General features: G+C 33.2%; 1 protein-coding gene across 4 annotated transcripts in view; it reads left to right on the top strand.

The window, feature by feature from the left end:
* fuss (SKI family transcriptional corepressor fussel) overlaps positions 1 to 27,541 on the top strand; it is a 337,279-nt gene that overhangs the window by 282,733 nt on the left and 27,005 nt on the right. For 3 of the 4 annotated variants that reach the window (XM_085810407.1, XM_035356880.2, XM_035356879.2), the window contains exon 5: positions 16,204 to 16,275. In XM_085810407.1, coding sequence (XP_085666533.1) covers positions 16,204 to 16,275 — 72 coding nt within the window. The remainder of the gene's footprint in view (positions 1 to 16,203; positions 16,276 to 27,541) is intronic. The other variant, XM_085810406.1, reaches the window with a different exon arrangement.

Below are 27,541 nucleotides of genomic sequence, written 5' to 3'. Positions count from 1 at the left end.
AATCGAGGAAACGAAAATTATGCGAATGTTTTTAAAATTTTCGGGACTTAGATCTAAAATGCTACGAGGGGGGCAATAATAAGACCAAATACGATAGTACTATGCACTTCCTGCCGAACGCACTTAACGGATAAACCTGTTTCAGTAATATAGGGCATAAGAAATGCTCATTATCAAATTCGATTAAAAGATTCTTATCTACTCCGTTATAAAATCGATATCATATCCACTAGCTACCCTCAACAGCAAATTTTAAAAAAAAACATTTCCCAAAATTTTTGTTTTCAGGATATCAGATTGATTGCCTCACGCGAAGCCAATTCTTTGGAAAAATCGTAAGAGAGGCAAAGCCTCAAGCAAAGTATTTTCAGCTCAGACTAAAAATGTCCTGCGTAGTTAGCCGGAACACCGGTTCCAGCGAAACATGTTCCACCTAGGAATCCTCTAATGGTAGGAGAAAAAGAAGCTCGTTTCTCGAAAGAGTCTGTCTTCGCCTTACAGGTTTTTAGATGTGACAACCCCATTAGTCAACACGCACAAGGCAATTTCGTGTAGAAAAGAATTTAAAAACATTATTTTTGCTGTACTAAAGAATTTAAAAACAGTTTACTACTAGTAGTTCAATCCAGGTTCAAATCCCAGTGAATAACTAATTCATGAGTGTTGCCCTGTTCAATTAAGCTAATCTAACTTTTTTTTTTTAATTTAAGTGAATTCGTGGAAAATCGTGTAAAAATTTGAAAGTTTACAGACAGCAATTTTGCCTGTTGGTCACCTTTGAATTTGCTTTCTTTATATAGTTGGTGTATAAGGTACTTCTCCCGCTTTTCTAGAGTGCCTTCGGGGTATTGTGGTTCTGCACACTGTGCCGATATTCCAGAGGTCCGTGTTCGATTCCAGACGAATTGCTTATTTTTCATTTCTCCAGCCTCCAAAAAAATCCTAATGTCTCTACAGTGGCCCCCGAACTAAAAGGGTGTTGGATGAGGTTTCTCCACACCCAGGATTTCGCGATTTCTCCCCTAAAAACCCCAATCGCCCTTTAAAAAGGGGAGTATATAAAGCATTTCTCCCACCTTCTTAGCATGCCTTCGTAGTGTAGTGGTCAGCACGCTCGACGCGAATTCAAAATGTCCGCGATTCAATTCCCGGCGAAGGCGTTGCTAATTTTTCATCTCTCCGTCTTCCAAAAACCCTAATGTCCCTACAAGTGTAAGTAAGTATTATCGATAAAAGTGTTTAAGGTTCTTTATTTATAATACCGTATTTCCTTGTGTATCCACCCTAGCCCTTTTTAGGGTGGGATTCTGGAACTTTCTGGAACAAAAAATATTTGCGTAATTGTCCCCTTACTCAGTGTGTTTGGAGAAGGAACTCCCTTAAATTTCGCAATAGATTCGTCCACATAGTGATTCTTTTTGTCCTACTAACGAAGAAAAACCCTCACAAAATATCTGCGAAAGCCACGCCGAACCTTTCTGTTCTAACTGTTGAACTTTTCGCCAGTCTCTTACAAGAACCGACCCATCACAACGAAACAAACACAAACTGACATTTAGTCAGCGATTTCGTTCATTAATTCGTTAATTATTTGTGGATAATTTATGGCCTAAGGAGTAGCAAAGACAACAATAAAAATGGACGGGATTCAGGTTACAAAGAAGTAGAAAGGAAGATATCATTACCTTATTAGATACTGTAATGTTAATATTATTATGTATTCTTATTGGAATATTATGATAGTCATCTGTAGTTTATCCGTGAATAATTTTTATTTGTTATATTCTTACTGCAACCGCATCCTACAGGAATTAAATTATTCTCATAATTTTTCTTTCACAATTTTCGGATGCTAACATTAGTAAAAAAGGGGGAAGGAATATGGGAATTCTTTGTTTCATGAAAATAAGTATCCTGAAAGGCATATTTCTTATGCCCAGAAATATTTTACCAACAGCTCACCAGTGACCGATGGTAAAATCGCTGAACACTGGTAGTTCTGACTTGGTGGTGTGGTGTATTTAATTATGGCAAAGCACACTAGGGCTATCTGCCTAAAGGGAGGGATGCCTTCGTGGAGGACTTTCTAAGGGAAACTGCCTCGTATACACGTTACACATGTGGAAAACCACGAAAACGCCCATGCAGCCAGCCCGTTCGCGGGATTCGAACCTCGGACCGAACTACCAGTGTTCAGCGACTTTACCGCTCGGCCGCTGGCGGGCCAATTCTGACCTGGATTCGATTTTAGACGAATTCGTGGTTTAAGTGTATATGAACCAGTTTCACTTAAAAATTCCTCCACGAAAGCATCCCTTCCCTTATACATATAGAACTAGTATGCTTTGTCAAAATCCACTAAACCAAACCAAACAATTTTAGGAACGTTTTATCCTGTAACAGAACGGATCCGATTTTTGATAGTTTTCAAATAGAATTCCTTTTTAATATGTTAAAAAACGATGATGATCGTTAATTAATTTCCACCAAATATACCTGCGGGTGTTAGAAAACATTAGCAGTTTGAGTTTACAACTGAACCATATGTTTCTATTTCTTACATGAGTGAACTTTTTTTAAATCTCACTTTACGCCGGTTACAGCTTTTAAGTAAGGAACATATTCTAGAGTTTTGGACGATCCCCGCTTCGACTTTAGGGTATTAGACATCGTTGTCCAAATACTTGTCTGAATGGGGAAATCCGGGTATTGTGCTAACAGAACGATAAGTAATTCAAGTGTCCGTCGCACTTCTAAATCACAATTCTGCATTTACATCAAAACGACCCCCGCTCTACTTCTACAGGCAGGGGCACCACTTGGCGAGTTTTATCGCTTAACGTCCTGTCCTCTACAAAACTGATTCAGTTTAAATCTCACTTATATATAAGGTCTTAAGAGAATAAAGAACATAACTTGTGCTTCGCTAATGTCTTTTGTAAATGCCCATTAGTATAAAGTAAAACTTCCATTATATGTAAATTGTCTATTGTATAATGAGTATATTCTTTCCTGTCTGATATTCAAAGACTATAAAGACATGATCAGAAACTATGTTGGCGACTGTTTGAGTAATTTTCCACACGCATAATTAGCCTTACTATAGTATTTTGTGCTCAAATCGAGACATTTGTTTGCTCATACGGGACATAAAAAGTTGCTTACCAAAAAAAGAAAAAGAACTGCAAAATTAGCAGAATGCTGCAACAACAACAGCTGTAGCAAAAGGCTGCAAAATTAGCAGAGTACTAAAAGTCCACTGTTAACCTTGAAAATGTTTTCTTTTTTTTTTTTTTAACTTCTACGGTTGATTCAGTTTGACTTCTTTCTTCAGACCATATGAATAGCGCTGTGCCTGGCGTGCTGAAAATGTATTCTGTTTTTCAATAAGATAAGGCAATGAAATGTTTTTGTCTTCGAAATGTCTAAAAAGTTCTATCCATTTCTCTTCGCAACCTCATTTATTTTTCCAAGTTTCGTAATTAGCTGATACCCCCTCCCCCCAAAAAAACTTTTGCAAACACTACTTTGTCTAAAAGTTCATCCGTGTTTGTTGTATTATTTGCTACAGTTTCATTCATTTTTTTAGCTCAAGTTTCAACTTCAGACCATATTAATTAATAAAAGATTCTAAATAGAAGATTTGCTCCACCAAAACTGCTTTCCTAAAGTTCAATGTAAGGGACATTTGTCATCGTTTTAATGGAAAACATCTAGATGACATTAAAAGAACATAGATCTACACACAAAATATTTAGATTGGCAAGTGGGAGTGTATCAGAGGGAATATTTTAATTTCCAAATCGCCCTTTTACCCGAATTTGCACTGTTTTGACTTGTCTATATATACGGTACATTTAAAGTTTTACCAAATAATTGAGACAAAATGATAAACTGGTCGGGTTGCAAGCGTCACGTTATCAAAACCGGGACAGTCACGATCACAGAGGGACGTCTGGTAAGTCTACGCACAATGATTTATTACTGTAAGCTTTTATTTAGTCCATTCTTGGCATTATTCATTATGATCAAACGTTTGTCATCGATTGTTATATTTCCTCCTCATAAGCTATCCAGTTCAAATTTTATACCCACACTTTTTATGGATGGCAATGCAGTATCGTGAAGCTTTCTTTTCAAAATTCGATTTAAACTTTATTCTTATTTACTAAATCTTTAAATGATATTTTAGCACATATCTTTGCTTAATCAATAAACTAAAAATCTCAAAAGTTTACTCTTTGCACCATCAAATACCGCAGGGAAAAATGTTTTAAATAAAATTCGTGTCAAATTTTTAACTTTATTTCTGATTTTTCAGTGAAATTTTCGAAAAAACTCGATTTTTCTACTCTTTGAAGTTTATAAACAAAATTCCGAATTCAGTTGATACATTTCAAAGATTATATGGTGATAGTGTATTTAATTATGGCAAAGCACACTAGGGCTATCTGCCTAAGGGGAGGGATGCCTTCGTAGAGGACTTTCTAAGGGAAACTGGCTCGTATACACGTTACAATAGATTAAAAAAAAACTAACTCTCGCAATGCGATATTGCCAACCAATAACAGAACGTAATGAATTTACTCGTGAGAGAAAAAGTTCAAGTTTTTAAATTATGATTAAACGCAATCAATTTGATACAGTTTTGCTGTATCAACTACTTTGTATATCAACTACTTTGAGCCCCTGGCACATAAAATTTGCTTCACCTCCTTATTAAAATCAGAATCCAATCGAGTTAATAAAATTACATCTACTAGTGTTTGGCGTAAATGCCGAAATCTGTGGAATTCATTACGACAAGATTAGACATTTAAGTCCGTTTATCCGAAGACCCCTTTAACTGCTCCTTTGGCAAGATATGGTAACCCTGAGAGGATTTGTAAGGAGATTAGCGAAACCTGCCCTTCGCGGTTGGAGAGCCGCTCAAAATTCCGGGGATTACAGCACAAAATGACTTTAAACCCTCTTCCGGAAACTGCTCAAGCGACCGCAAGGGGGCGCTAACTTTTACATCCACTCGATCGACGGATTTTGCCTCCGTCCTCTATCCTCTCATGTGATATAAAAAAAACTGTAATAACATTTTGAATCTGTTGTTGTAGTTAAAGGAATAGCTTTTCTCTTGTTGTCACTATTGCTTTACGTACTGCAGTCTGGCAAATTGAAGTTTTCTCAGAGCTGTTGCCACTGGGTGTTCCTTAAAACCTTTAATTCAAATTAAAACGAGATAATGCTGAACATAGCAGAGTGAATTGAGAACAACACACTTGCTCCCGGACAGTTTATACCTTTATTTTGTTTATTAACTAGCCACTTGCGAGGCCACCCATCTAATATAGCCATTATAAAAAAAGAAAAAGAAATGTGCAATGATTTTAACGAGTCTAGGTAGTATAACTTCATGGGTCCAGCTAAATAATTGGTAATAACAAAGACAAAGATCTGCATTTAAATCATAAACTTTTTAACCAATAACAAACAGATAAAATTCGTTAACGAATTTTAACAAACAGATTTAATTTAATAACAAACAGATAAAGTACATGTTAGAGAATAACGGCTAATGCAAACAGTGGTTTTGGAGGATCATTTTTACTTCCTGGTACTATAAGGTACTTCTCCCGCCTTCTTAGCATGCCTTTGTGGTGTAATGGCCAGCACACTCGGCGCGCATTCGAAAAGTCCAAGGTTCGAGTCTCGGCGAGGGCATTGCTCAATTTTCATGTTTCCTGCTTCGAAATAATCTAATGTCTCTACAGTACGAAATATAATAAAGGAAATATAATAAACGAAGTATTGTAATCGCAAAAAATTTCGGGTATCATATTTCAAAGAAAACATCCATTTACACCGCTCTTGAATCTATTTGAAAGCTGCTTTTGCGTGACATACGTACGTACGGCACAGAATAAAGGACTTAAAAAAAACGGATTGTAAAATGGATTCAGAAGAGTTTTTTTTTTTTTTTTTTTTTTTTTTTTTTTCCGTGACTTGTACGTACGTACGTATGTATCTCGCATAACTCAAAAATTAGTGAGCTCAGAATGTTGGAATTTTGTATATGAGTCTTCTGTAACATGTATTGTGAACCTCCCTTTTTCGTTGCAAAAAGAGCCTCTTATGAGCTTTTATTTAGTTCACTCACTGTGTTTGTAGCTGTATTCGAATGTTTGCCACCTATTTTTAAACTATTTTCTGAAAGCTATCTAGTTTATTATTAGTATACACTGTAAATGACAATATCATGTGGCGAAGCGATTCTTTTCCAAATACGATTTAGTTTTTTTTTAATTTAATATTGAAATGATTTTTCGAATACCTCTTTGTTTAAAGAACAAACTAAAACTTTCCGAATTTTACTGTTTAAGCCAGAGGAGAGAGCAGGAAAAAGTCCCTTAAGTGACATTTTTTAACATAATTTCTGATTTTTTGGCGAAATTTGGGGAACTAATCGAATTTTTTGACAATTTATTAATAGAACTTCATTGTCAAAAGTATAATTTTGGGTACTATAAAACGGTAGAACGTTGTTGATAAATTTATTAAGAAAATTCCAGATATATAAGCCATTATCTTCAGAATTTATCAACAGCGTTTTACAGTTTTATTACTCTTAAAGTTATAGATAAATTTTGTAAAGGAAACTATTTAATCTCTTGTTCCTATGAAATTATGTAATAAATTATTTTTCTTTTTGTTTTCTAATTTAAGTTTTATTCTTTAAGTTTTAAATAACAACTTATTTTATCACAACTTTTTGGTATTTTATTTTATTTATATTGCATTTAAGATCCACTTTATATTCTTAGAGACCTCACCGAATTCCACAATTTATTTTGGAGACATTGTATCATAGAAGTAGGGATTCGAATTATTTCAAAATTTTTGTTATATTTATATCAAAGTATCTTTAGTAAATAGAATAAAGAGCAAATGAATATTAGCTAGAATAAGGACCAAATGTAAGAATACACATATTAAAAAAACTTATGCTGTTATGAACATATTTTTCCTTTGTGGCGTCCGTGTGTATGAATCGTGGAAAAGAAGATCTAATTTAGATCAATACAAGATCTGTAGACAACCTGATGTAATATTTTATTCAAACTACAGAGTCTTAAATGGGCTGGTCATCTTGCCAGAATGAATGAAGATAGGTGTTGTAAGATAATCTTTCTGGCGAAGCCCATGGGAACCTGACCTCTGGATAGACCCCGGTGAGACGAATCGATTGTGTTGAAAATGACCTTAACATTCTGAAGGTCAAAAACTGGAAAACAGTTATATTTTCTCCCTCTTTCCAGTATGCCTTCGCTGTGTAGCGATTAGCACACTCGACGCGTTTTCGAGAGGTTCGAGTCCCAGCGAAGGCATTGCTCATATTTCACGTCTCCAGCATCAAAGAAAGAACATATATGCCTGGAGAAGGCCAGGGCCCATCTTGGCTGTCGAGCCAATACAAAAGAAAAAGAATACATTTTTTAGTAAAATATTTTTGCAATTAAAATATGCATTTACGAGAATAATGTGAATTCTCACGTGAAGCAACAAAATCATCAAAACCAGCTCTTACCGTAAGCTACCTAAAATGTCTCGGGTTCAAATTCCGGAGAAGCCTTCCAAATGTTTTTAAATGTATAGCTTCTATGCGGCATGGGGGCACACTAAATATGTGGAGAGCCAAAAGTCCTCTCGAGAGGTTGTTGTTTGGGGAAGAGGGGTGGCAGACCCTCAGACCCTCAACCCTTCGCAATGCTCTCCATCAAAATTGGGGTCAGAACGACATCAAACAGGAGTCGTGCTGTCACCTGTATAGTGCTCAAAGCTCCAGGCAACGACAGGAGCAATCTTGCGCTCCTTGCCACTCCTTGTCACGGGCTTCTTTTGATGCTACTTTCAGACGAGTGAGATAAATCGCAACATACAAGATTTGCGGCTTTCAAATTCTGCTACACAGTGTGAAGGCATTGTCGTATCCGCCGCTACTACCCCTGGTCACGAGCAGCAAAAAAAAAAAAAAAGAATTCACGGTCCAGCTCGAAAGCCTCATTTGGACCTTGAGTTCACTGCAGCCCATGAGCAGCTCATAGCTCATGTGAACTCATGTGAACAGCTAACATCACTGATGGCCACATATAACGAAGAAGCCACTATGTGCTATTTATTGGAATACTAGTATTTCAAAATATGCTGTGTTAACTTTATTACTGCATATGTTGGCATCTAAAAGCGGACATTATCTTTAAACATCATGTAAATGAAAGTCATGTCTCTCAAAGTGCAGGTTTTCTTCAAAAAATGAAGTTTAATTTTTGCAGTGATGCTCGTGTTGTTGTTGTTATTTATGCTCACTTGTCTGACAGTAACATCAGCCCGAGCCCACGAAACTCTTCGTGACAAGGAGCGCGAGTTAACGCCTGTCGTTGGCAACAGCCTTTAGCACCTTGCAAGTGACAGTGCGATTTAGCTCAGTTCCGCCCCCAATTTTGATTGAGAGCTTCCTGGAAGATGGGTCCGAGAGTGTCCCATTCCTCTTCCTTCCCACCAAGCCACACGAGAGGTCTTTCGGCTCGACACATATTTAGAGTGCCGCCATGCCGCACCGACACTATACATTTGCAAACATCCGGACCTTATTCGGGATTCGAACCTGGGCCCTTCGACACGGGAGTCAGCGACGCTAATCAGTATACCGGTTGGGCGGCGTGATGGTCATTATGATGGTTAATGGAGCCGGCTTACTATATCTATGTGCACGTGTCTAAATCTTCTAAAAAACGCGGATATTTGTAAACGTTCAGTGTTTTTGAAGCATAAAGGTGGAGGGAAGACACATAAAAAAACCGTTCAGAAGAAAGATAAAGAAATCAGGATGAAGCTGAACATAGCTATATTATCATCGATTCAATGACCAAAGTCTTGCTTCCGGTAGATGATAAAGGTCTTGACAACAACAAACGCTACCTTTTGTAGTCATAAACATTAATTACGTTGCTCTAGTAGCTACGCGCCCGTTCATGAAAATTAAGAACAATAACAAGAAGTTTTGAATTTGTATTTATTGTTATCATTACGGTTATTAAAAGCTTTTCATTGCATTTTGACTAATTTATGTTCTTCTTTGAGCCCACTATCTTTGCTTCTGTAAAGGTATAAATATTCCGTACTGTTTACTTTAAGTTACTGTTGAATGTGAAGAATCTTAAGAACTAAGCGAATAATCGCTTGAGTTTCTCATTCTGGGAGTTGTACAATAAAGCCGACACTCGGGTTTGAACTTAAGAGACTAAGAATTACACTAAACTAATCTTAATTAAAGAGATATAGCCGAAGCTATCAAGATTCTAACGGAGTTGGCCCCTTAACGCTAATTGACTGCGAAGCTATCAAGGGCCTAAAAACCGTACGAGCGTGATAATAGCTTACTAGAGAGTAGCCTAAAAAGACGGACGCCTGCTTTCCAGAATAACTGGTATCTCTCTCACTAAGACAGTAGAACTTCGCGGTTAAATACCACTCTTTCTCATTAGCATTCAGACCTGATTCTGAAACTAAGTTCTGGTGGTAAGTTGAAATTAAGAAGCGATAGGAAAGGAAGTTTAACTCAAAATTTGTTAATAAAATTAACATAATCCTTACAAAAGGAAAGATTATGCTTTCTTTGCAGTAAAGGCCCACTTTGTTACAGTGGCGTAGCTAGAATTCTTGGGCCCCTGTGCAAAAAATATTCCTGCCCCCCCAATAAATTTACTGTGCTTAAAAAAGGGGGGAAGAAAGTCTACATTTGCGGAGATTTTTAAATAAAATTTGTAGGTTTTACATGCAATTATATTTTGAGTTTCTATATAAATTCTGCGCCAATCCAAGTTTTTTTCGCTTAATTTAGCAAGCTAGTAGATAACTGGTTTTGTTATAAACTGACAGACAACATGATAGGTAAACGTACAAAAGAGAAATGACACTAATATATAGCGCTCTGTGATCAACTGAGCTTACGAACATGACTTATGCAATAATATACAAGTCATAAATAAGAATTTTTAATGTAAATGATACATATGTTAAATATAAAACATATTTATCATAAATTTCATAAAGAAAACTATTTGAACATACAATTTTTGTAGAAAATATGTATGGTAAAGTTTTCTCCCCTTTCTTTTAAGAAAACGTTTTGGTACACTAATCAATCTACTCGAATACATGATTTTTATACGTGTTTTAAGTTTAAATATGTAAATGTAGTTCAGCAGGACATTCATGGGCCTCCTAAGCCTTCGGGCTCCTATGCGACTGCATTCCTTGCGTACCCTTATTTACACCACTGCTTTGTTACTGAATGTAACACCAAATAATGATCATACTTTAGTAATTATTAATTCAAGAATTTCTCAAGGAAGTTCTTGGTTTCTTTAAAGTTACATTGGCGTGTTTCTTTTCCATTTTGATTTAAATTATTCATATTTCTGTTGCTCCTGCTTTCACAGCACTAACCTACCTGATGCCCTACATTTCTTAAATTAATAATGCCTCTCAATAAAATTGCGTAATCCTAGAGTTTGCTGCATATTCATGAAGCCTTGGGCGACCTCATCTTCCTCTGCATACTTAATTTAGTGATACGTTTTCCGGTGCTGGTCACAGTCCATGGGCAATGGTGTAAATGTCATGGATTTCGCTTTGGTTGTCTGAAAATTTCAATTTATTCATTGCCTATCTGAGCGAGTTTATTAATAATTCTCAGTGTTTAGTGGCCATGAATATTCCATTAGTTATTCCAATGCTCTTCACGAGCGTGACACCGCTGGACTTTACATAAAATCTTTGTATCTTTAAACAGAGGACTTTCCGGTGGATTACAGCACGTCGAAGAACTTCATTAATCCCAGCACCATTCCCGCCCATGACATGGAACAACGTCCTGCGAATGGGGCATGAAAGAGCTCAGAAATCAGAACTGCTTGTAATGCCGACGTTTAAGAGACACATAATGGTCGACGGTTCGACGTTTCTATAGCGACATCGTCGCTGTAGCTTCTCGGGCGAGACGAATCCGCCTGTTTTGTTAGGAGACATGATACAAAAATGCTTTTAAACACACTTTTTCATGCCACATTAGCATCACCCCCATGTGGTAATGATTTGATACCATTTTTTTTTTTTTTTTTTTCTCTTTTCCTCTTTCACCATTCGTGACCTGCTTGAGCAGAAAAGTAATTGCCTTGTCTATGTTATTGAAAAGATTGAATTTCGTGTTTGCTTTTTTCACCCCCTCTCTTCTTCTTTTAATTAAAGTAGTCGTGAAATAGATTGCTTAAATTGATGGGAGACAGCTTTTAATAACTTAACGCATTCTTCCTGCCTGTAGTTGACCTTGTAAAGTTTAAATCTAAGCAAAAGACAGCCTTAGTCTGGTGTACATTTTGAATTATCGATTTTGAGGGCGATCACAATCAATTAAAAGTAAATCGAAATCTACGAAAACATAAAGTATATAAGGTATTTCTCCCGCTTTCCTAGCGTACCTTCGTGGTGTAGTGTTCTGCACGCTGGGATGGTATTCCAGAGGTCCGCGGTTCTATTCCCGGCGAAGGCGTAGTTAATTTTTCATCCTTCCTGCTTCCAAAAAAATACCTAATGTCTCTACAAGTTGCTTTTTTCTCTAATTTTAAATCTTATGTCCGTGTGTTTTCTTCCGAAGTTAATTTATAAATTTTATTTTAACTAGCACTTTTAAGGGGGAATATTACGTTACTTTTTATATTCTATCTGTTCCAAAACTCTTGCATCAAAAAAACGGGTTGCTTACGAAAATGTCTGATTGAATTCTATAAAAAATTCCAGTATTAAACTCTTTTAAAGCCTAATTTTTATAGAAACTAGGTCAGAAATTTGCAGAACTGAATTATATTTAAAGTAATTAAGGAACAAAAAATCTACATAAATGTATGTATTTTTCTTGCATTGTGATTGAACAACGGTACCTAGAGCCATCCAATTTTGAATAACGTACGTTTCTATCCGAATATAGGCATTTGGAAGCCTAAATTTGGAAATTGAAATTTTTTTATTATCTATTTCATACTTCGTAAAGCATTTATGAGTTTTTATTAAGAAACTCAACGATTTCAAAGCATACAATGGCAACACTGTACGAAACAAAAAACATTTTTATCTCCAGCGCTCGAGACTGTGTATCAAAAATTCTAAAGCTATGCTCTTATAAACATTTTGTGATATTGCTGTTGAATTGACTTTTATGGCTTAAGTGAGGAGAACATGATATTTAATAAATAAAGGTAACACACAAAACTTTAAAACTCTTCTTTGGGCGTGATATAAAATCTGAATGCTTTCAGAATTTTTTTGGAGGGGGGGGCTTGAATTTCTTATGAAAAATCCTAAAAACTTTCTGCATTTAAAAGCATTATAAAATCAATAAAATTTTGTTTTTGAAATAAAAAGAATTCATTAAGCTTTCGGTTTTGTATACAATTTTTTAATCTTGTCTAGATTTTGAAATTACATTGATATAAAAGGGGAGGACTTTAAATTTTTTAAACTGTTGCCGAATAGAAACTTTTAATATCCTTTTGATTAAAAAAAATTAAATAAATATAAGTAAATTTTGAATAATACCTAAGTTTAATTAAAATTAGGAAACCATTTCTCTTATCAGGAATATATAAATGCATATCACTACTTATTGCATATATGTGCAATAAGCGCTTATTTCAGGAATTAAAATTTTATAACCATCTACATATAGGTTGAATCCTTTAATTAATTTTGCAATTTAAATTGATTTTAAGTTTTTACAAGGTTTAATTTCTGTATTATATAAGCAGTACTTTAAAAACAAATTATACAAAACATTACATATTATTGTATAAAATAAATATAGAAGAGGAGAGCATTAAGCTAGTCGAAAAAAGAAAAAAATATCCAATAAAAAATTATTTATCTCATATAGCATATTAGAAACTGAAAATTTGCTTTGATTACTGTTTAAAAACTGCAGATTCTGTACTATACCATGTAAGGATCCTAAGTTTTGCTAACGTTTATTTTACTTTAAAACTGTACTATCACTTCTTATTTTCTACTTCTGGCCAAAATTAAATGCTTTAACTTGTTTATGCAAATTGTCTTGCTAACGCCCAAGTACTTAAGTTGTGGCTTTCGGCCAAGAGAGAGAGAGAGAAGAAGAAGTTATAGGAAGCAAGCCGCTTGCCACTGTAGTTTTACGAGTTTTCCCTCTGTTGCTGGGTGCCTTCCTTTAAGGCCAAAGGTTTAGCCCTCTTGATATTTGCAGACGTATCGTAGTTTTAGCAGCTCGGCGTACTACATACGTACCTTTTTTAAATAAAGGCCAGACTTAATGCTAGGCATTTGTATACTAATTCAAAGTTAGCTTTTAGTTAGAGTTTTAGTTAGTATTTTTTTTATATTCTTATGTTCAGACCACAAGTGGTTGGTCTCTGTATTCCGAAGTTCGTAAATACCTGTAAAGTATTGAAAATAAAGGGTTTCGTATACCCTTCCTGCTTGTGTTTTCTACTTCACACCTTCTTGAACATAGCTTGAGTAAGCTCCCTGTTCCTATTCAGGACCATTCATGTTTCCAACGCAAATCAAGAGAAACACAAGTCCTGACAACCATTCTATCCAAATCTCATACAGTGCCATAAAAATGTTTAAAAAATACAGAAATTTCCGTTAGAAAATGATTCACGAAAAAATAGAGTTTACTTGAAGACTTTTATATCTCATATAGCACACCAGAAACTGAAAATTTGCTTTGATTACTAGTTAAAAACTCTTTAGATTTTTTGTAGAATTCAATTCATTAAAAATCTCGCAGAATACTATAAAAGCGTTAAGCTAGACGAAAAAAAGAAATTGCTATTGAAAAATAATCCAAGACTTACGAATAAATAGTGTCTATTTTAGCTCTTCTATGACTCACACAGTACATCAGAAAATTTGCTGTCATTATTGCCTAAAATCTTTTCAAATTTCTGTAGAATAAGATTTTATAAATTTTATAGAATGCCCTTCTCTAAAATTTCTACATGATTTTTCAAATCAACATTTCTACAGAACTGAGCTATGAAAGCTTTATAAATTTTCTATAAAATTTTATAGAGAAGCGTTTCTGTAGAGGATTACAGAGAGGATACTTTTAGAGAATTATCTAAAATGTTCTACAGGAATTTCAATAGACCTATATCAGCCTCTATAAAAATTTTCGTACGAGATATTTTAAAAAATGATTGAACAATATTTATTTATTCCAAAAGTATGTGTAATTAAAATATCAAACTGTTGTGGACATTTTCTAAATACTGTAGCAGAATCTGCTATGACTGCTGATATTCCAAAATTTATTCTCGTTTCGTTGTTTCCTTTAGAAATTATGCTTTGTTCTGGTGGTTTATAATAGCAATTTTTCCATTGTTTACAATGAAATAAAACATTCTTCTAAACCTGTTTTGATTGTTCTGCGTTCCGACTGATTCACTTTCGGCTCATTGGGATTGTACTGCAGGTCTGTCTTTCTCGAGAAGAAAGATTTTAAATAAAACTAGAGGTTTCAAGAGCTATCAGACAGCGAGAGTCTACCTTCTACGAAGTAAAACAAATTTGCAATGATTCACATTATGGATCAAGAATCATCAGTCATAGGAAGAAGTCTTCAGGCTGCTGTCTTTTACTTTCGTATATCACATGTTGAAATGGCACCGAGAAGTAAAGTTCGTGATTTTCGGTAAAATACGGATAGGCTTCTTTAACGTGAACTTCAATATAGGCAAGTAGTTTCTTGGCTAAGCAATTACGTAAGCAATATCTCAAAATAAGCAATAACACTGAAATGGCAGTCACGTGACAGGGACTTGCAATCCGGAAACAGAGAGATCGTATCGTAGAATTTCACAAGTTCGAAAATAAATTCTTGGTTAAATAGTAGTAAAAAATGTAAGATAAAAATACACAAAGCACGTAATAAATGAAGCAAAATTTTAATAAGAAGAAAAATAATAATATGTAGAGTCCCAGAATATTTATAAGGTATTTCTCCTGCCTTCGTGGTGTGGTAGTCTGCGTGCTGGGCGCGTATTCCAGACGGTTCGGTTCGATTCCCAGCGAAGGCGTTGCTCATTTCTCATCTCTCTGGCTTCAAAATATCCTAATGTCTCTGAAATGACGCCCGAACTAAAAGGGTGGGGGATGATGATTGTCCACATCCAGGATTTGACGATTGGGTCCCCTAAAACCCCAGTCGCCTTTTAAAAGGAGGAGTATATAAGATATTTCTCCCTCCTTCCTAGCATGCCTTCGTGGTATGGAGGTCTGCACGCTGGGCGCGTATTCCAGAGGTCCTCGGTTCGATTCCCGGCGAAGGCGTTGCTCATTTTTCATCTCTCTGGCTTCGAAAAAATCCTAATGTCTCTACATATTTATCGAGTTCGACTGGGATCGAACTCACGATCTTTTTGGAAAAAACAAGTACTCCTCTCGACTAAGCAATGATTCGTAGGGGAAAACAATCCACTTTATAGGAAAACCAGCATTCGGAGAGAAAATAAAATGAATGTTGAGCCATCTTTCGAAGATAAAACGCTGTGTATGAGATATTAGAGACAGTGTTTGCTTCTTCGGAAATCAAACTTTATGCAATAAATAACACAAATATTTTACATGACTTCTGCATACAAAATGCAACACAGCGTAACATTACATCTTTAGAACACAGGTAGAATAATAATAATCCCGTTTTGCCAAATCGCTGAAAAAAAATCATAGAAAACCTCGTTTATTTATAGTGGAAATAAATTATTTTCAGTGTTTTTGATAACTGCAGTGCCTTTTTTCGGCGGCAGCTACACAGTATATGTCGTACCAGAAAGACAGAAGACAGACAGCTGAGATATTAGAATTTTAAAATCATTCCGTATTTTAATAATATTTTAGAGATTTGAAATTCGTCCAAATTTACAAAACTGTAAAATTAACTGATTTCAAATACACGTTTTCGTAAGCTTTTAATGGGTAAATAAATTTATGTAAAACTCTATTTGGTAACTGAAAATACATTCATAATTTAATGTTTGTTACAGTCATTCATAGCTCAAAACATTGGAGCTACTTTTAACTGTACTGCTTTACAGCACATTGCTATTTTTATTTTTTCAGGTGGAAAGACAAACGATTCTCCCATCATGGATCCTCAGCGCCTTTCGTCTCTCAGTAAAGGTACGAATAAAGGTGTGAACACATTTTCTTTTTGTTTATTACAATGATTCAAAAACATCGAACTTATCATAGTCTTAATTTTTTTGCCCTTCTTAAACATTAAATCAAATTTTTAATTCATTTCAAGCCATATTTATTGTTTCTGAATTTCTAAGCTGAACTGAAACGTAAAACATACAGTGTTGTTCTAATTTCGTGAGCGGAACCTGAACACGTCTGCACAAGTATATTTTCTGACCCTCCCCCTTGCAGATGAAACGTGGTTTAATGCAATTGACAAATTGCACACATATATGTATAACCACATATATGTATGTGCTAACCCATTTCTTTCTGTATCTTCAGCTTTATTATTAAACATCACTTTCATCGCACGTACGCCATTTGAAATTCAACAGCAAAATTATGACCATTTTAAAAGCAGCATAGCAGCATATGTTTAGAATTTCCAGTGCAATGTTGGCATCGTTTTTTCTATTTTTTTTTTCCAGTCTTTTCTCATTTTATCATTTATATCAATGTTCAGATTTCTTACTAAAATAGCTTTATAAAACTTTTTTTAATCTTTCTAGTATTAATGTTTTGTGTTTTAACTCTATTTATTAAATATCACTTTTCCCTACTTACTCCCCTTAAAATTCAACGCGAACGGACTGGCGAGATGGACGTTTTGGTGGTTTTCTCTATGTGTAACGTGTATGCGAGCCAAGTTTCCTTTATAAAGTCTTCAACAAAGGCATCTCTCCCTTCCGTGTAGTGCCTAAGGATGCAGCAAGTAAATAAATAAAAAAAAGGCCTCATCATTATGAATGTCGTTGACAAATGTGTTCAGGAGTTGTAAACTAATTTGAAGGAAATAAAGTGTAAATCAACTTTACTTTCAACTGCTTTCCTAAAATATAGAATTTTTAGAAATTTAATAAAGCTTCTCTCTGACAAACAAGATTTTGAGTCCATTTCTAATACCATGAAATTAAATGGGAGGTATAAATTCAAATCCTCAAAGATTATATGAAACTTGAGATTATTAAAAATCAAAATCGCGTTAATTAAAAACACGTGTTATTGTATTAATTATAAACCTAGCGTCTGAAATTCCTTCGAGTTAATTAAAAAAGAGCATAAAATAATGTTATAATTAGAGTATTAATCTGTATACAAAAAAATGCTTTAAAGAATTACACAGGCATTAATTTGAAGGCTTACGATCAAGATATTGTGTTTTATTTCTTTTTCTAAATATTCTCTGAAACTGAATCCGCAAATGTATATTTTCTAACAATTTCCGTACAAAAGTTTCTTCCAAGAATTGATTTCGCATTTTTCGAGTTCTATTTGCGTTATTTAATATCCTAATGCAACAGTAATAATACTGAGAGCAAATACAAAATTACCAGAAAAGCTATTCTGCAGAAATGATTCAAAATTATTACTTCCATTTCCTTTTTCCATCTTGCATATTTAAGCTTGAGAGGAGAAATTCTATATACCTTTGTTCAGAATAGATGCCTTAGATTCATTTAGTCGCAAAATTCTTATTCAGAGCCAGCCATTGTTAATATATTCGCCCAAGGCAAGCTTTCAGCTTTCAACCTCTAAATACCATGACATTTTTAAGAGAAATTTTCAGCACCAAACAATGGTTTTTAAAAACATTTTGAGATTTAAAATTCGAGTCGGAATGCCTGAAGTTATGAAGTGTGATAAGTATTTAAAAGTGATACTTTGAGTTTTCAAATAATTCAAGCATATTTTGATTAATATGCACAATAGTATTCACATTTCAGACTGAAAATGAAATTCACAAACTTGTCTACAGAGCTAATAAGTTTCAATTAATCTTAGTAGAATCAACATATGATTTTCCAGCTTAAGATACCTCAGCGTGAAACGAAGCTTAAGGAGCACTTTAAGTAGAATATTTGTAGTAGAATATTTTGTAGTAGAATATTTTGTAATAGAGATGAAATCTTTATTGTAAAATAGTTTTTCTAAAATGTGCATGATAATAAGCTTGTATATGGTCTCGTAGTTGAACATTAATCTTACAACACTACTAGACAACTTATGGCGATGTAAATTAAATAATATCGAATATTTAAATTCAAACGTTGACAACGGCACTTGGGCAGGCTTACACTATTGGAAAAAAAACCATAGATTACCAGAAGCTAATGATATCGTTTTAAAATTATACAATGAAAAAGTAGCTAATGAAATTAATATTACTCCATTATGAAATGATACAGTAAGTAGACGAATTTATGAAATGGCAAATTCCATAAAAGAGGCACTTATTCAAAAAATAAAACACAATAACTATTTCGCATTGCAAAACTGGATGAAGGTAGTGATGTAACGAACTGTGTTCAATTATTAGCTTACACACGTTTTGAAGAAGATGAAGAATATTTATATTTTGTGAATCTCTTCATGATAAAGCAAATGCAATTGAAATTTTCAAAGTAATTGACAATTTTAATTACTTTGAAATGAATTAATTCTTTGGAATTCCGAGAATGATATTCTTTGGAATAAGTGCATATGGAGCTCGGGGCTTTAACAGGAATACATTCCGGTGTTATTTCTCAAATAAAGAAAGTCGCACGTGAAACTAAATTATTTACTGCTTCATTCATCGTGAAGCTTCCATTCATCGTGAAGTAACCAAAACAGTTCCCGAAAACCTGAAAATCGTTTGGAATCAAGCTGTGAAAATTGTTAATTTTATTAAAAGTTGAGCTTTAAATTCAAGAATATTTACGATGTTATGCCAAGAGATGGGCAATGAAACGCTTTTATTACGCTTCGTACTAAGGTGGTTATCCAGAAGCAAAGTTTTAAATCGTATCGTCTTTTTGAACTTCGTTCAGAAATTCAAATTTCTCTGTGATTCAAAATTTGAATTTCAAAAATATTTATTTACTGAATTATGGTTGGAGCGCTTAGCATATTTAGCTGAATTTTTGGAACATTAAATGAATTAAATTTAGGATTACAAGGAGAAAGTGTAATTCGTTTATCATTAAAGATAAAATAAAAGTGCAATCATGAAAGAATTCGAGCTAAAAAATCAAAGAATTGGATAATAATATTTTAAGCATTATTCTACTTTTAGAAAGTTTTCTAACCGAAAATAATTTGAAACTAAAAGAAAAATTAGCATCCGACATTAAAAATTATTGTTTTTCATTGGTAAATAATTTCAATATGTATTTTCCCGAGGATTATGATAAAGAAAAAAAGAAAATTGGGTTAAGAATCTATTTTGTTAAAATGTACCTGAAATTTTATCTCGTGAAGAAAAAGAGCAGCTGATAGAAATTTCCTGTGATCGAACTAACTCTAACTGAATATTTTAATAATGAAACACATGTTAACTTTCGGCTGAAACTATTAAAAAAAAAAGAATTTAAAGGCATTTCAACAAAGCAATTAAATTTTTATTGTTTTTTGCACAAACTAAGTGTGTAAACAGTGGTTTTCTTCCATGATATTTTTGAAAAATAAATACAGAACAATATTAAAAGAGGATAATAATTTAAGATTAAAACTAAATGAAAGAAGAACAGTTTAACTGCAAAAACCCGAAGTCTGGTAAGTCCTAGGTTTGACCTATAAAACTTAGCTTTTACCAAAGTGGCTTGGTAAAAGTCCGAAGTATGCTTTAATATGATTTCATTTCGAACTTTTACCAAGCTTTTGCGGTAAAACCTAGGAATTACGAACAGCTTCCAGTAAAAGCCGGAAACGAGGGATTTAAATCGACTCAATAAAGCTGAGCACGCAAATTCCGTCGCGACACTTTTCTGTTCCTGCTCCTTCTTATTGCGCCTTTTGCAGTCTAGCTTCGAGCGAATTCAAACAAGTGTAAGCGGCTACGATCTAAAATAGAAGCAGTTTGTTTCCATTTAAACATATTTTGTGATTTTTATTTTACTGAAAGGAAATGAGTGATGTTATGCGAAAAAGGTTTACGACATTTGGTCTGAATCTGTGAAAAATAGGAACACTTGAACAACTTTTACGTTGTAGATAATTCTAAAAATATTGCATGCAGATTAACTAAAGGCATAAAAAACCTTAACCGGAACATAAGAATAACATAATTCAATCATTTTTAAAGCAAAAAATGCACAATTTACCAACATATGAGAATAAAAAAAATTGAGCTTACTGGACCGAGTAACAGAATGGGTATATATATGTAATAATAAAATTCCATAGTCAAGAATACACTTAAAATTCTAACTGTATGTTCTTTTCATTTTTAATGGCGACGTTCTCTTATTTGAAAGTACATGGAATTAAATCCACAGCCCCGTAGTCAAGTTGTTTTTCCCGCCTTTTCTACATGTACAGTTATAGAATGTTCTGGAAATATTTAAAGCGAACTGGATTGGCTGACGAGGCTGACGTCATTTTCTTGGAAGCTCCGCCTTTCCAGAGGCTATAAAAGGACTCGCAAAGGAATATCGGGGGCTTTTTCTTTAATGCAACGATGCAGTAAACTTCATACAAAAAGTTATTACTAATTGTTTTTATTTACTCCGGATATCTGATTTTGTAACTGCTATTTCTCCTGAATAATAATAAATGAATTTTGTTTTTTAAACTTATCGTCTGATAATTTAAGCTACGACAAAAGCTGATACATCATATATATATATATATATCTATATATATAAAGACATAAAGTAAGAAATTTAGAACTAATGTTTCACAAAGACCAGAAATTGAAATTCATAATAATTAAATTTAAAATTATAGTTCTAAATTTCTTACTTTATGCCTTTAATGATAATTTTTCTGCAACTTAATGCGCGAAAATAACTAGGCAGGTTTGTGTTTTATTTTCAAAAGAATTGATTTGTAATTATATATATATATATATATATATATATAGTATATATACATGTGTGTGTGTGTGTAATGAAATCAAACTCAGTAGTGAAGACCAGCAGAAATGTTTATGGCGTAGAAGTGATGATCCATAATGAATAGGAAACTGGAGGCGAAAGCAGATTAAATATTCATTTTTTATTTCAGCAAACATGTTGCGGCCACAGTCAAGTTGGCACATTAATTGTGTCCATACCGAAAAGTTTACATTTTTGCTAAGAAAGAAGGAGCAGACAGACAGCAGTGCAGCTAGGCCAAAGCGTAGAAAGCAGGATGAAATCTTAATCCAGACTGAGTTAGTTTTGGTTCTCAATGCATTTTGATCGGATAGTTAATATTGCTGTAAGATTACTATTGGCTGCTTCAGTTTTAGTTCCATTTAAATCATGAGAGTTATGTAAGAATCATATCACATAGATTAATCTAGAAATGACTCAGTGCAGAGAGAGGTTGCTATTTTTAGAATAGAGAAGAGAAATTAATTTACGCAGCTAATTTAATCGTTTACTTTTATATTCTTTGTTTTTCTTACATATATGTATATGCTTTTGGTTGCAACTAAAGTGGGAGGTGCACAACTACATGTTATAGCAATTCTGTATACAAAATTTCAAAGTTCTTAGGCTACTCGTTTTTGAGTTATGCGAGATATATACGTACGTACATACAGACGCCACGAAAAAATCTCTTTTGAATCCACTTTGATTCAGTTTTATAATTCGTTTGAGGAAAATTATCCCTTTATTCTGTCCTTACGTACAGATGTCAGTGAAAAACATCGTTAAATTGCATTCGATAGTTATCAAAATAGATATTTTCTTGAAGTACGAACTGCGCGACTTCCTCGCAAAAAGATAGATGCTACAAAAAGTCATTTATCCTCATTATTGGGTGAGATATTTCATTGAAACTTCAACCTTTACTTTCGTTTATCAGATGTTGCAAAAATTGTGCATAAAAAACAAGTATTAAATTAAAATTCTGGTAGGTGCTAAAATAAAAATGTTTTTCTTTTCAATCATATTATAGTTTTATAATGCTTAAAAGAATAATGAGCCAAATCTCGTTTATTCACCATAAGAATTCAAAAATTTCTAAGTAATATAATTTAGCTGCTGATATATATTAAGAGAGAGATAGACCTACATAAAACTGATAGATTAACGACATATAAAAAACTGATTATGTATATATATCAACCTATCAAATATTGGATTTGTAGCGCATCTTAAATTAGTTTTCTTGTCTAATTAATATTAACAAATCTTCTTAGATGGCATAGAATGGTTTTGACTTCCAAATTGACCATTTTAGATAGATAGTTTTAATTTAATTTTAATAGTTCTCTTGATTAAATGTAAAAATTAAGTTTGTTAAGCTGTTCTAAATTCACACCCATATTATTGTAATGTATGCCTTATTAAGCTTTCCCTTTTTAATTATTGAAGTTATTTTAAAGTTATTTAATTTTCTTACAAATTCCATGTTTTAATATATTTTAAATATTTATTCTGTTTTCCAGTTACTCTAAACGTACTTTACTCTTCTTTTACTTTGACGTACATTTGATACACATTTAATTAACAATAGATGATAATTATGAGCATCTGCAGTATTTTCATAATTCATCAAAAAAATTTCGAACTCCCATATATTCATATCTTGGGATTTCAACTTCCTCTTTATTTATTTCTTTTTCGTATATTTCGTATATTGTTAATTTGAATACAAAAGTTCTTATGTATCTAGAATTTCTATATTGTTGTATTGTCTTTATGCCATCATATATTTAGATAATAATTTTCATAAACTCTTACATCATAATTCCAGTTAACAGAAGATGTTTCTAATACCTTGGTACAGACTAATCTTCAACATTCAGCTTATTTTCTCGTCTAGTTTCAGGTTTAATTATTTGTAAAATTAATTAACTGAAACTATTTTTAAAGAAAGATGGTCGCTTTAGCACGTTCTAACTGTTGTTATTTATAATACAACGAGTTCGTGCGATTTATAATATACCTCATTTATAATTTTTATAAAATTTTCTGGAAGTATTGGAATTAACAGCGGGTACTCCTAATGCTATACACTTCGATTATTATGATTTAATTGCCATTTCCTTTCTTCACTGATGCTTTTATGTTGCATACTTGATATTTCGTAATGGCATACAGATAAGCTTAACTCATTTACCAAACATGTAAATCCATAATTCAGCATACTTTTATGTTTACGGAATACTGTATCTTCTCTTTTCTTTAATATAGTTTTCAACATATAGCATCTGATCATCAGCCTAATTTCAAGAGGTCTTACGAGCGAACGGTGAAGTGATTAAATATTGGAAGTTCGAGTAAATATCGGAATTTAAAATTACAATGATACACCAACTATTTCTTTCTCTATACTGTTACGAAATGTACAGGCGCGGTGAGATAGCTTCCCCGCAAAGCAGTTTTAGGGTTGCCATAAAAATGGCAATCGCCCATTTGGCGACATTTGACGACAAAATTGGCGATATGCCATGGACTGATGGAGAACCTTCTGGAACGAATTCCTACCGGTTTAGCCCTGAATGTTCTCGAACACAAGCCGAAAGCTATATAAACCCTGCTGGTCCGCAGTCAGTCAGTTAGTATCGAGGGGGTGCTTCGTCGAGAGGGCGAGTGAGATTGCTTCATCTAGAGTGCGAGATGTCAGTATCGAGTTGGTGTCTCGTCTAGCGAGTCAATCCCCGCGGAGTCGATCGAGTTGACAGCCGGGCAGTGAGTGCCGAGTGGGTCGTCGAGTACACCGAAGGAGTCTGTTAGTGTAACAATATTTATTTAATATGGAAAAAAGGCATTGGAAAAAATTCAATTTATAAAATAAAAAAGTTTTTTAATTTAATCTTTAAAAATACTACAAAGTTTTATTGATTGGTAATTTTCACCTTTACCTTAGCGTATCTCTTTGCCAATTCCATTTATAAGAAAACAATAAATAAACTCGCTTTCTATGGTTGATACCTTGGGGCAAATTATACGCCTGTTTTTTCCAAAAGCAAATATTATTTTACTATCTTCTTAAATTCAGTTTTCTTTAAATTATTCTCGGTTCATCTGCTACTTACACATTATTATAATGAACAAATGAAACAGACAAAAGAATATTATAGAACAGATGGCTAACTGTTAGCTAAACCACAAACACATATTCAAGTATTTGCAAATGTTCATGGAATTTAAATTAATGACTTTTTCAGTTTTTATTTAATTATTTTATTGCTTTAACTGCTAATTACGGTTCAAGCAAACGACCTTTCGGTTCAATAAGATTGTATTGAATTACAGAATAACGAGAAAGTTACTGCGTTTCAATTTAACAAAACCATTTCGACGTTTCAATTAAACAAGGCCTTAATACAATAATTCAATTTAACATTTTTTAATTTTTATTGAATAAAGTCCTATTAAATTTCAACTCAACAGCACTTTTTTGAGCTTCAGTTAAGAAAAACTTAAAAAGAAAAATTAAAGTTTAATTAAGTAATTAAAAATTGAATTGAAATTGAATTAAGTGGCAGTTCTTTAACTGTACCCATTTTCATATTATTCTTTGCATCATTCCCTGAGGATAAAACTTCAGTTAAATGCAAAAACCTGATAGAAATCAAGACAATTGATTGCAGAGGAATAGCTTAACGAATTGCCTCGTATTTTGAACAGTTTGCCTCAACTAATCTCTCCAGCTCTGAAGCCAAAATTCATTGGTGCGATCAGAAATTCGTTCCACGATTCCTTCCACCAAAAAGCAGTTAAACTGTCGACTATTAAAAAAAATAGGAAAACTTCACGCACCGAATGTTTAAGATAATTTTTCCTCCGAAATTAAAAACCCCCATTACTGAAAGCTCAGTATTTTCGTCAAGCAGGTAATTGGAAACCCGCTGCCTGGTGAATTTATCAATCCACTTCATACTTTATTTATGGCTTGGAAAAAGGGCCACTATTCAAGTACTTTCAGCCCGGCCGGTTTACACTTAGGCTGCCACTTGATGGATGTATCCTCATTACAAACCGGGGAACCTCCATCATTAGAAGGGGCCAGAGCATGACATTTAACGCTATTCGATACAGGGAGATAAATTTGCTTTAACTGCTAACACGCTGTAGACGTGAATTTTTGGTGTTACGACGAGTGGCAGTTGGCCACGCCAATAATGGAATCTTCCCGCGGGTCTAGTGGTGGTGGCGGAGGAGGGTTTTGACCACGTACAGTAATTGGTTTTTCCCACAGGAAAGTGAATTTCAAGCATCAGGCATGCCTTCCCTTAAAGTCAAAAATCTTCAAAAAAATGGTGATTTCGGATTTTTGCATTTTCAAATTCTCTACACATTTATCTTCCTAAAAATACCAGTCTTTAATCTCTATTAAGATTATAACTGTAAAAAATCTAGTTTTAATTTGTCATCGAATGCTTTGAGAAATGAGAATTTTTACGTAAAAACGTGTTTTTCTCCAAACGTGATTTTTTTTTTTTTTTTATACTCGATGTACCTTTTCTCAGGAACTATTGCTCACAGGTATCTAAAATGTTTATGGCTTATTTATTATGTTTCCTAATATTTACTAAAATAAGCTTTTTGTGATAAACTAAGAAAAAAATATTATGTGAGAAAAGTGCTAAATTTTACTATGCCTAACAAAATACTCTGTAAATTACTCTAAAATTCAAAATGTTTCAACAACTCATTTCAGTATAATCAGATAGGTATACTTTAAATACATAGAAAATTTTAAGGGTGTATCTACAATAGATTTTGAGAAAAGGTACATCGAAAATGGCCAATTTAATATTGCCTGTATAAGGGTTTCCAACACGCCTTAAAGAAAATTTTATAGAGAAGCTGACAGAGCTCGATAGAAAATCCTATAGTGCTTTATAGAAATGCTTCTCAAAATTCTGTAGAAATTTTATAAAGCTTTCCTAGAACAAAAGAATTCTATAGAAATATTGCTTTGCAAATTTATATAAAAATTTTATAACACCTTTAGAGACTGGAATTCGGAAGAAATCTGTAAAAATTTCACAAACTGTGATGAAAGCGAGTTTTGAGGTTCTTTATAGAGCAAGGTCAGCGCTAGCGTATTTATAAAAAAAAAAGCACCGATCAAGATCGGCCTTTTTATTTTCATTTCCTATCGATGTTAAAAGAAGGAATTAAAAAAAATAATTAAAACAGTACAACCATATTTTCAACATTTAAATTTTGTTTTAATCGAAGATATAAAATTTTAAAATTAGTTAAATATTTAAGCATACAAATTTACGTAATTAAACTACAATTTAACTTTTATACATCTGATTTTTTTTTCTGTATTTTAGATTAATGAAAGTGGAAATTCTCTCTTTTATGTATAATACGGCACATACACGATTTTCAGATACCATTAATACAAGTTTCAGAAATCTTTCTGATAACCAACTCGTATCTAAATAAATCTAAATTAATTTTGGTTCGAAAAATGATCTTTCACACCTTACAGCACCACAGAAAACGTCAGTAATTTTTTTCTTAAATCACTAATGTAATGAACTGTAGAATGTCAAAATTGCAAATGTCTTTAGAAGCACATTTTTAGACTATGTTAGTTTTTCAATACTCCCCAAACTATGATAGTTTTTCAGTACATCTTCTTTATCAATTTGTGGTAAATTCTACATGAAACTAAAATTGCCATAGGAAAATGTTAGTAGTTAAAAACATTTATTTAAGGATATCCATGCAATACCTAAAAACATATAAAATACATAATTCTAAACTGTCTTCGGACTTTGTGATTTGTCTTCATGTTCATACTTAAACTGACATGTCTTTTGCCTTTGCCAGATTTTAACTGTAGATTTAAATTCAAACTCCTCATTTACATCTTCGAAAAATTTGTTTGGACATTTTAAGCATATGCTAGAATCTAATCTGCAATATTCTTTATTTCACTTTAATAGATTCTAAAGCAAGTTTAACATTCATAGATTCATCTTGAACGTGTTTGCTGGTAGGATTTTATTGTTTTAACAATTTTGTGAATCGAGATTTTCTATATTTCTAAAACACGCTGACTCACAGATATTTAAATTGATCAATTTTTGCTTAATTTTTAACATAAATTCACGGTTGAAACCCATTATCGCTTATTACATAATCTTTCTAACCAAAATACATAAATAATAGCAAATATACAATTTTAGAAATTTATTAAATAATCAATGTACTTCAAAATATTCACACCCCATTAGATTATTTACGTTTATTATAATTCTTAACCTGGAGTTTTCTTTCATAAATAAGTACTTTATATTTTCTTTTGAGATATTTTTAAATTATTCTTC

This window comes from Stegodyphus dumicola, chromosome 2 (assembly GCF_044657685.1).
Source record: "Stegodyphus dumicola isolate Sdum_Otavi_A_Nest chromosome 2, ASM4465768v1".
Classification (NCBI taxonomy): Eukaryota; Metazoa; Arthropoda; class Arachnida; order Araneae; family Eresidae; genus Stegodyphus; species Stegodyphus dumicola.
Note: the sequence above shows the minus strand (reverse complement) of the source record. Positions and strands in the feature narration are given on the sequence as shown.